At 38.7% G+C, this 12144-nt stretch overlaps 1 protein-coding gene across 1 annotated transcript in view; it reads right to left on the reverse strand.

Annotated features, from left to right (window-relative positions):
- Nucleotides 1-12144, reverse strand: part of LOC115219197 (dymeclin) — a 55661-nt gene that overhangs the window by 23277 nt on the left and 20240 nt on the right. The window contains exons 2-6 of the mRNA XM_029789315.2: nt 9597-9777; nt 8634-8780; nt 7138-7265; nt 5608-5689; nt 3786-3911 (exon numbers count right to left, since the gene is read on the reverse strand). Of these exons, the coding sequence (XP_029645175.1) occupies nt 3786-3911; nt 5608-5689; nt 7138-7265; nt 8634-8780; nt 9597-9736 (623 nt within the window). The 5' untranslated portion in view covers nt 9737-9777. The remainder of the gene's footprint in view (nt 1-3785; nt 3912-5607; nt 5690-7137; nt 7266-8633; nt 8781-9596; nt 9778-12144) is intronic.

The raw sequence follows: 12144 nt of genomic DNA on the forward strand, positions 1-12144 counted from the left end.
TGTTACCCTGTTCTTATTCTAGTAATTATGCTTTCAGAAAATTTGCTCTTCACTCTGATACTGAAACCCTTATTGTTACCCTGTTCTTATTCTAGTAATTATGCTTTCAGAAAATTTGCTCTTCACTCTGATACTGAAACCCTTATTGTTACCCTGTTCTTACTCTAGTAATTATGCTTCCAGAAAATTTGCTTTCTACTCTGATACTGAAACCCTTATTGTTACCCTGGTCTTATTCTAGTAATTATGCTTTCAGAAAATTTGCTCTTCACTCTGATACTGAAACCCTTATTGTTACCCTGTTCTTATTCTAGTAATTTATGCTTTCAGAAAATCCATCTCCATTACTAATACAACAGGCTTCTGCACATTTTCTGTCAACCAAGTCAACGAGGTATTGTTCAACACGAGACTACAGTAGAATACTTGCCCAAAGTGCCACAGAGTGGGAGTGAACTTGGAACCACATGATTGCAAACTTCATAACCACATGGTTATAATTACATAATTAATGTAAATATTCTAATTGTCTGCAGTGTGAAGTAGAGGGCAGAGGCCTATACAACAAGATCTGTTCCTAACAATAGCAACAAATATTTTCTATGACACAATGTAGTCTGGGCTATTAAATATCCATGCCATCACTGAGTCAATCAACTCAGACAAAGAAGGCCATAAATAATGGTTTCTAATTTAGGCACCAAGGCCAGCAATTTTGAAGGGAGGGAGAGTCAGTTGATAGCATCAGTCCTAGTACTTGACTGAGATCTAGTACTTGACTGAGATCTTATTTTATCAAACCTGGAGTGACAAAAAGCGAAGTTAAATTTGGCAGGATTTGAACTGAGACTTAAAGAGATGGAACAAATACCACAAGTCTTTTTTGCCCCCCCCCCTCTCCCCCGATACTCTAACAGTTCTGATAATCTACTACCTTAATATGGATAATAAATAATGTAAATGAAGACTCCTACAATCCAATCAGACCTGTCATTATGAACAGAAATTTTCTTGATATATTTCAAGAACCAAATACTGTTTAGAAGCAATATTTGATTAGTGAGCAGGCAGAATTATCAAGGTGCTAGACAAATTACTCTTTTACTCGTTTCAGTCATTTGACTGTGACCATACTGGAGCACCGCCTTTAGTCGAGCAAATCGACCCCAGGACTTATTCTTTGAAAGCCTAGTACTTATTCTATCAGTTTCTTTTGCCAAACCACTAAGTTACAGGGATGTAAACACACCAGCATCGGTTGTCAAGCAATGTCGGGGGGACAAACACACACACACATATATATATATATATATATATACATACATATATACGACAGGCTTCTTTCAGTTTCCATCTACCAAATCCACTCACAAGGCTTTGGTCGACCCAAGGCTATAGTACAAGACACTTGCCCAAGGTACCACACAGTGGGAGTGAACCCAGAACCATGTGGTTCATAAACAAGCTACTTACCACACAGCCACTCCTACACTTTGGAAATTTCTTAACATTTCTTTTGTCATTACATTCTGAGTTCAATGTAATTGACTTAGCCCCTCTCCCAAAATTGCTGGCCTTGCACCAAAATTTGAAACCAATATTTGATTAGTGAGAAATATAAGACATCAAGTGGAAGAGAAGTGGTTAAATTTGAGAATTGACAGGTATATTAATTTACCCTTTTGTTACCATCTTTCAATAGAAATACACCGCCTTTGTTTCAATTTATTCAAACTTAGTTGAAGCTGGTGTTTGGAACATAAATTCACATCAACTTTTGATGGAAAGTTTTAATTTAGGTCACTTTGAAAAGGAGTTTATATCTCAGACGCCCAGGTTCAGTGTCAGACAGACTGGAATTAAAGGTGTAAGCATTCAGGGCAAGGTCTCTGATCTGAAGAGAACTTATTCCTTCCAGTTCCAAAAGCTGGAAAGTGTTACAGAAGCTTTCCTTTATCTTCAAAGCCAAAAAAGACAAAAAAAACCCCAGTTCAAATGCAAATGATGAGCAGTTTTGTATGTCAAAAGAAGGAAAGAGGTACAGCTTTGTGGTTAAAAAATTTGCTTCACAACCACATAATTTTGAGTTCAGTCCCACTGCATGTCACTTTGGGAAAGTGTCTTCTACTATAACCCCAAGCTGACCAAAACTTGGTGAGTGAATTTGGTAAGTGGAAGCTAAAAGAAGCCTGTCACATATGTGCATGAGTGTGTGTTTTCTTGTCTTGATATCACTTGTTAATTGCTGGCAAACTTCACTGCCATACAAACAGTGACATTTGTTTGCAGTCCTCTAGGAAACAGTGTTTATTTAGATTGGAGAAAGATATTAGGTTGTTTGGAAACAGGTGAGGGTTGGTGACAGGAAGATCATCTGCCTGTAGAAATCTGAATCTCATCTAACCTATGCAGGCATAGAAAAGTAGATGTTGAAACAATTATGATGCTCAAACCATAGTCCTGTATATATATATATATATATATATATATATATATATATATTATATATATATATATATATATATATAGACACATACATACATACATATACATTTTATATATATATATATATATATATCTTCAGCATCATCATTTACCATCTACTTTCTATGTTGGCATGGGTTAGATAGTTCCAGTCTAATGGGTGCTTTTTGCGAGCCACTGGCACAAGTGCCATTTACATGACACCAGTAATGCCCATGACTACAATCTCACAGGCGTCAGGGTGCCATTTTCATGACACCAACAATGATCATAACCACGGTTCCACAGGTGCCATATATATTTCCTTTACATATCAGTATTTTTTAAACACTGACTGTAGATCTTTCCTCGTTTCATTTCCACAGAGCATCATACTTTTACATACACCTCTAACAATATGACTTGTACAAGGAAAGAAAAATCTTTGGCAACCAGTATAGACATTACTTGGCTGAAATTCTTCCAATTCTTTTGGGTTCTCTCACAAACTTTTTTTTTATCAGTCTACTGATATCAAATTCATCCCATCATGCAGTTCTTGTTGCAGTATACCTCAATGACCCTTAGAGTTACACATGCAGATCACAAGCTCCATATTGGGCCTTCCATACTGGACAGGTCAAGGGATAAAGGCCAGACTAATATGGATCGCCTTTTCCCCAAGGTAAATGGTAAAGAACCCTTTCAGTCATCAATGACCATGGGATAGCACTTAGAAAGTTCCCCTCTGAGGCACAAGTCACCTGTGCATGCCAGTCTCCAAGGCACAAGACCAGCAGTCACCCATGCAAACCAGCCTCCCCTCACCATACCACCGATGTTGTCCTAAGGAAAGGCAAAGGCTGATACAGCTTGGCACAAGTGACGTCACAACTCATTTCTACAGCTGAGTGGACTGGAGCAATGTGAAATGAAGTATCTTGCTCAAGAACACAACACACAGCCTCGTCCAGGAATCAAACTCACTACCTAATAATTGTAAGCCCATAAAAATAGGTTTTAAAAACAAAAGTGTTTCTTTTTAATTAAAAAAAAATTTTTTTTTTTCATCATTATCATCGTTTAACGTTCGCTTTCCATGCTAGCTTGGGTTGGACGATCTGACCGAGGACTGGTGAACCAGATGGCTGTACCATGCTCCAATCTGATGCAGCCATCTGGTTCGCTAGTCCTCTGTCAAATTGCCCAACCCATGCTAGCATGGAAAGCAGATGTTAAATGATGATGATGATGATGATGAAAAATATCATCAACATCGTTTAACGTCCGCTTTCCATTTTACTAAAAACAAAAAGACTTACCATTTTCCTTGCATCATGTATCTGTAATAGGCAAAGTTGGAAGCTGCTTGGGGTTGATACATTTGGATAGACAGCAAAACTATCAGAGTGTTCAATGCCTCCAGATGCAAAGCATAAGAGAAATTCCTGTAGGAAGATAACAAAACAGGGTTACATATCTGGAATGGTGATCACGGTATTTAACCCTTTAGTGTTCAGATTATTCTATCAAACATAATGCTTATTGATTCCCATTGATTTGAATTAATCATGCATTATCTCATATCTTCAAGATCTTGATGCTGTAATTACTTAATGTAGAATAACATTGTAGGGTAGGCGTGAGAGCCTGGATCTGGTCAGTTTGAACATAAAACAGATTAACCATTTTGGCCAGATATGGCTGGTTTAAATACTAAAGGGTTAAATGATATTTTGTTAAATTGTAAGAAATATAATAAATCTACACATCTTCAATGCAATGTTGTATTTACTTATTAATTTCCTTCTCAACAGGTGCAAGTATGGCTGTGTGGTTGAAAAGGTTGCATTGGCCACAACTACGATTTCACTTGGCTTGATGAGTCTTCTCAAGCACAGCATATCGCCAAAGGTTTCAGTCACTGCCATGAGGCCTAATGTTTGAAGGGTGCTTTTTATGTGCCTGTTACATGACACCAGCACTGACCACAACTATGGCTTCACTTGGCTTGACAGGTCATCTCAAGCACAGCATATTACATATTACCAAAGGTTTCAGTCAATTGTCATTGCCTCTGTGAGGCCCAATGTTCGAAGATCATGCTTCACCACTTCATTCCATGTCTTCTTGGGTCTACCTCTTCCACAAGTTCCTTCCACCGTTAGAGATGTGCACTTTTTTACACAGCTGTCCTCATTAATCATGCCTCATCTCTTAGCACTGAAATTTCAATGATGTGATGGTATATTTTTAGAATGACATTGTAGAGTAAGCGTGAAAAGCCAGATCTGGCTAGTTTGAGCATAAAACAGGTAGAGTGTTTGCATCAGATATGGCCTGTTTGAACATCATTATCATTTAACGTCCGTTGTCCATGCTGGCATGAGTTGATGGTTTGACTGGGCTGGCATGCTGGAAGGTTGTGCCAGGATCCAGTCTGATTTGGCATGGTTTTTCTAAAGCTGGATGCCCTTCCTATTGCCAACTACTCCGAGACAGTAATGGGTGCTTTTACGTTCTACCAGCACAGGTGTCATTTGCACGACACTGGTATCTTATTCCTTTATTGCCCACAAGGGGCTAAACATAGAGAGGACAAACAAGGATAGACAAAGGGATTAAGTCGATTAAGTTGACCCCAGTGGGTAACTGGTACTTAATTTATCGACCCCGAAAGGATGAAAGGCAAATTTGACCTCGGCAGAATTTGAACTCAGAACAAAAAGACAGCTGAAATACATATTTTTTTACTACCCACAAGGGGCTAAACACAAAGAGGACAAACAGATCAAGTCGATTACATCGACCCCAGTGCACAACTGGTACTTAATTTATCGACCCCAAAAGGATGAAAGGCAAATTTGACCTCGGCGGAATTCGAACTCAGAACGTAAAGACAGATGAAATAGCGCTAAGCATTTTGCCCGGCATGCTAACGATTCTGCCAGCTCGCCACCATTTGCATGACACTGACATCTGCTGTGACTGCAATTTTGCTTGGCTTGATGGGTCTTCTTCTCAAGCATGACATAATGCCAAAGGTCTTGATAATTGCCTGCAATCGTTAATCATGTATAACACAGCCACCCACTTAGCCATTAAAACTGAAGATGATAGTCAACAAAAAAATTGGTTACTCACACAACTGGAACGTCGACAAGCAATTCCACGAGAGAGTTCATTAACTTCTCTGCAAGAGGAGTGTCGTCATCTGAATCACATTCTGAAGAATAAGAAATTGGATGTCAAATATTTGGAAATATACAACAATCTGCAAGAACTTCTAAGTTGTAAACTTTACAACATAAAAACCAAAATGAGTTGCTAGAATCATTTGTGAGATGGGCAAAATGCTTAGTAGCATTTCCACCAGCTATGTTCTGGGTTCAAATTCCACTAAGACTGATTTTACCTTTCATACCTTTGGTGAGAGATAAAATAAGTACTATTATTTACAATTCACAGATATTTGTCCTCATCTTGTTTGTTGTTAACACAACGTTTCAGCTGATATACCCTCCAGCCTTCATCAGGTGTCTTGGGGAAATTTCGAACCTGGATTCTCATTCCTAAGATATTTTTCGTTGTTGTTATTATTATTATTATTGCTCAGGTCATTGCTTGGAATTGAACTCGGAATCTTGGGGTTAAGAGCGCGGGCTACTAACCCCAAGATTCTGAGTTCAACTCCAAGCAGTGACCTCAACAATAACAACAACAGCAGCAGCAGCAGCAACGAAAAATACCTTAGGAATGAGAACCCAGGTTTGAAATTTCCCCAAGAAACCTGGAGGGTGTATCAGCCGAAACGTGTTAACAACAAACAAGATGAGGACAAATATCCGTCAATTGTAAATAATGTACATAATTCGTCATCTCTTAAATATAGAACTGTATTAAAATAAGTAACAGTTGAACACTGGGGTTGATTGCATTAACCTCCTTTAAAACTGCTGACCTTGTGCTGAAATTTAAAACGATAATGTTCCAAAATTCTAATTAGAATGAATGGAACTATCTATTTCTTATTTCTTTACTGCCCAGAAGGGGCTACACACAGAGGAGACAAACAAGGACAGACAAACGGATTAAGTCGATTATATCGACCCCAGTGCATAACTGGTACTTGATTTATCGACCCAGAAAGGATGAAAAGCAAAGTTGACCTCGGCGGAATTTGAACTCAGAACATAACGGCAGACGAAATACCACTAAGAATTTCACCCAGCGTGCTAATGTTTCTGCCAGAAATATCTATTTCTATGAGAGAGAGAGAGAGGAGAGAGAGAGAGAGAGAGAGAGAGAGAGAGAGAGAGAGAGAGGGGGGAGAGAGAGAGAGAGAGAGAGAGAGAGAGAGAGAGAGAGTGTGTGTGTGTGTGGTGTGTGTGTGTGTGTGTATGCATGTGTGCTCATATGCTGATATGGGTTGGATGGGTCAACAGGACTGCATTGAGCTCCAATGTCTGCTTTGCAATGGTTTATTCTATGGCTGGTTTCTAACGCCAACCACTGAGCGCTTTTGTTTTTGTTTTTCATGGCATTTTTTTCAAAAATTAATTAAAACAAAGACACTGTAAACTCAACAGTGAAAATTCATCTTTATATATTTTTACAGATTTTGGAGATTTTAAACGAAAATACACAAGGCAAATGGAAAATATGTTTGTTTACCTGCTTCAGCTGAGTTGACAGAGTCAAACTGCTGCGTTATGAGTTCTTCGCTGAGATTTTCAACAAAATACTTGCATAAACTTCTGATGATAAACAGAGCATTGTAGGTTTGCCAGGTAAATATATTACTGAAAGAGAAACAGAGAATTTCATTTTTATGCTGTGTCTTGAGTGAATTGTAACCTATGGTCACATCATCATCATACTCTTTTACTTGTTTCAGTCATTTGACTGTGGCCATGCTTGAGCACTGCCTCTAGTCGAGCAAATCGACCCCAGGATTTATTCTTTGGAAGCCTGGTACTTATTCTATTGGTCTCTTTTGCCGAACCGCTAAGTTACAGGGGCATAAACACACCTGCATCGGTTGTCAAGCGATGTTGGGGGGGGACAGACACAGACACACAAACATACACACATAAATATATATCATCATCATCATCATCGTTTAACGTCTGTTTTCCATGCTAGCATGGGTTGGATGGTTCAATCAGGGTCTGGGAAGCCAGGAGGCAGCACCAGGCTCCAGTCTGATCTGGCAGTGTTTCTACATTTGGATGCCATTCCTAACGCCAACCATTCCGTGAGTGTAGTGAGTGCTTTTTACGTGCCACCGGCACAGGGGCCAGAGCAGGCTGGTAAACGGCCACGATCGGTTGGTACTTTTATGTGTCACTGACACGGACACCAGTCAGGCAGCGCTGATGGGCTTCTTTCAGTTTCCATCTACCAAATCCACTCACAAGGCTTTGGTCGGCCAAAGGCTATAGTAGAAGACACAGATGATTTGGGATCCAGGATCACAGAGTGGGAGGTGTGCCTATTAGGTTTCCTGTTACTGTAAAATTTTGGGGGATAAGGTGACAGAGGAATTTACAACCTTCTACATCAATAAACCACTACTGTTCCTGAAAGTTGTCTTTTTATACCGTCTACAGACTGCTCGAAGCTTACTAACTTCCTACATCTTAATCCTTGGATCCTACCATTATATATTATGTGTGTACACACACACACAATGGGCTTCCATATATATATATATATATATACACATCTGTATGTGTGAGTGGGTGAATGTATGTGTTTGTGTTTCCTTGTTTTGACAGCATGTTATTGTAAACGAATGTCATTCATTTCCAATATTCTGTGAAAATATGTCTGATATAGAAAATATTACCTTACTTGGCAAAATATTACATTACATGGAAAATTGATGTTATGGTGATGATGATGATATCAAAACATTTATTAACCCTTTCATTACCAACCCGGCTGAAACCGGCTCTGACTCTAAGTATAAATGTCTTGTTTTCATAAGTTTTGAATTAAAACTTTTCCTCCAAACCTTAGTCACAATTTATGTTCCTAACACTAGCTTAATGACAACTAAGTTATTTTACTAAATTCTTTCTTATATTTAAAATAAATGAAAGAAATACAGAGCATCTCAAAATAAATACAGTAACGAAAGGGTTAAAGAAACAATTCCTACTTACTCTTCACATTGTGTTGACGCTTTCAGTTCTGTGGCCCTGACAATAAAGTTACGAACCAAAGCACCAAAATTGCCAGTCTGGAAATTGTTGATGGCTAAATTTTTACATATTGATGAAGTAGATTCCTCCAAGAGCCTGGCGTCAGCACTAAAATAATAAAAACAAATATAAAATAAATACAGGAAGCTATCTTCAAAGAAAGACATGAACAAGACAAGGTAAAAAAAATAAATATAAATAAAAACATACTGAATTATAAGGGTTTGCTTGTTTGGTGGAATTGGTTGACATCTCTTAGTTGCAATGGATTCTTAGTATTCAATTTCATGGCTGGGGAAGAACTGGAGTGGGGGGCGGAATTAGAGGGTTTATTCTCTCAGCAATGTGGACACAAGAGAATCTACAGAACCAGTTTCCAATGACAGACAACTGCTTGTAACAACAAAATCTATAAATCTGGGAGTCAATGAACAGCTAATTTTTTATATATATATGTGGAGGCACAATAGCCCAGTGGTTAGGGCAGCGGACTCGTGGTCGTAGGATCGCAGTTTCGATTCCCAGACCAGGCCTTGTGAGTGTTTATTTAAGTAAAATTTAAGTAAAACACCTAAAAGCTCCACGACGCTCCAGCAGGGGGTGGTGATCCCTGCTGTACTCTTTCACTACTCTTTCTCCCACTCTTTCTTCTGTTGGCCTGCTCGCTTAGCCAGCGGGATGGCGTCATTCAAAGGCTAAAGCAATGCAAAGCGCATTGTGACCAGCGATGGTCGGTCACATGATCACCATCATCACGTGATATATATATATATATATCCTGAACAGGATAAGCTACCACTATTTTGCAGAAAAAAGTGTTGGCGGCTGGCTAAGAGAGTCTGTGGTGGTTATGAGCTTCCTAACCACACAGCCATACACCTGCACAAAGCAACAAAGGAAAATATATATAGTTTTATACTTTACCTGGATGATGGGGAGAGGAAAGAAAAAGATAACAACTGGTTCCAGAAGGGGTCAATTGATGACAGAGATTTATTTCCTGACAATTGTTTCAAGTAGTCATTGGTGGGAAGATCACTGAAGCTACTCCCAGCTGCTCCCATAATTCAAAACACAAAAGTTGAGCAATCAACAGGACATAGATCTGAAAAATTTAAGTAAAAAATAAAAATTATTATTATCATTAATCAATATTATCATTATTATTATTATTATCATTATTATTATTATTATTATCATTATTATTATTATCATTATTATTGTTATTATCATTATCAATATTATTATTATTATTGAGTGAGAGAGCAGTTCATGCCATCAAAGTGACACTGGGGTAAAATATACGAAGCCCAATATACCCATCATGACTACCCGTCTGATAAGGGTACACCAAGTACATGCATCACAACCATATGTGCGCGACATGGTGATCTCATATCAAGATAAACAGCGCATGACCTTGCAGGTGGGGCCCAGTTAGAATTTTCTTCAGGTTGAGTAGCCCATCCTGCTCAAAAGGTCCCTGAATAAGGGTTGTTTAAGGATGTTGAAAGAACCACCCATGTTTCCAGAGGTGAATTATTCAAACCCCAAAGAATCCCTCTCAACACATGGCTATGATGCTCCCCCACTACTTCTGCTCGTGATCAGAGATGCACATATTGTCAGCCACTAAGGGACATGCTCAACTGGTTAAGGTCAAACAACTGACAAGCAAATCTGTGGTATTGAGCAGAATATTTGCTGTAGCCCATCTTTTATACCAAGACAAAACAATGTACATGATAACACTTCCAATCAGTTTATTATTATTATTATTATCATTATCAATATTATTACTATTATTATTATTAGGTCATCTATTGGAACCATTCAACATCATGCGTTTGGTCTGTCAAGTGTGTCCACTCTTGTTCCTTCTGTATGTATTGACTCTCGAGCCATTACTTTGGAAACAGGAGACACTGAGAGGCACTTTGCGTGAACTAGGATGTAGCAGAGTTGTGTTGGCATACGCAGATGATGTCACCATCATAGTGTCGGACAACAAGCACATAGACCTGGTCAGCACTGCTGTGAAAGAATACAAGGAAGTAACAGGGGGAAAGATTAATCCAGAAAAGTCGGTGAGCCTGCAGCTGAGCACCTGGAGAGGCAGATCCATGCATTGTAGAATGTTGGATGGTTGGGCCCATAAAATTGCTCGGGGTCTGTAGCAAGTTTGTTGAAAGGTGGATGAATGTTGGAAGAATGGCCAGTGTGAAAGGACCAATTCTGAGCATGCACCTCTAAAAAAAAAAAAAAAAGAAGGGCTCTTGCCCTGTTATTCAGGCACCCGTGGGTTTTCAGGGGTTTTCCATGAGGACCTTAAAGCACCTCCCCTATTGGAAGTTTTAACTTGTTCAATTTTTATTGTTATTATACTGTGTACATGCGAAAACCTATTGTATCGTCCCGTTTTTGTCTTTTATGTTGTTATATATCTTTTAATGTTATTTTATGTGAGCCCTTGTGGCTAATAAAAAAATAAATTATTATTGTTACTAACTAGCTGACCCCGTGCAGTCAAAAATGACGGCTAATTGTAGTATTTTATATATAAAAAGGGTACGGAAAGGTGAGAAAAAAAATCAACCAGTGCTTCTACTCTGTGTGTGTGTGTGTGCACATGCATGTGTGCATATGTATACATTTATAGGTATGAGTAGCATAGTCTGTAGCAAATGTGGTTTTCTATAATTTGTCACAGCCCACTTCCTTCCTTTTTAAGTGTGTCTGTTTATATATATGTATGTGTAAAAAGCACATGTGTCTGTAATTCTATTTTCTATGTATCTTTTTATATGAAACTAGCAGTATCGCCCGGCGTTGCTCGGGTTTGTAAGGGAAATAACTATATAAGCATTTTTAGAGAGTTACTTCCCTTATAGATGCCAATTCGGGCTTCCTTAGCCATTTCTGTTTTGGTGTCTTCAAGCCATGAAGTCGTTGTTCTAAAAGAACGCTGGTCTCCTTGACAACGCTTTACGACGATTTCCTTACACTCCCTTCCCCACAGCTTCACGAGGGAGGGAAGAAGGGGGAGAAGCAAACAGGTGCAGGTGTGACCATGGACGCCAACTCCGTCGCCATCGACACACGAAAAATTGTGCATTAAAATGGAATAAAAAATGATGTTAAATTATTTTTAAAATTGTAGACTCATCGTAGACGCGCGCTAATACTCAGACGGGCTCGATATGAATCACGACTATAAGATACCCGAATTTGGTTAAACTGCACCGCAAAATGTGGGAGTAGTTAGGAATCTAAATCGAAGGGGACAGACACTCACACAACTAGAGTTTTATATATATAGATATACAAACACAATATTGTGAAATATTTAAATATATTTTACACAAACACATACACACACACACACAAACATTCACATTCCTCCCTTTAACACACACACGCATATACTCACAGAGCTGAAGAGCGGTTTGATTTTTGTTTCACTGTTGACTTT

Source organism: Octopus sinensis, linkage group LG14 (genome assembly GCF_006345805.1).
Source record: "Octopus sinensis linkage group LG14, ASM634580v1, whole genome shotgun sequence".
NCBI lineage: Eukaryota > Metazoa > Mollusca > Cephalopoda > Octopoda > Octopodidae > Octopus > Octopus sinensis.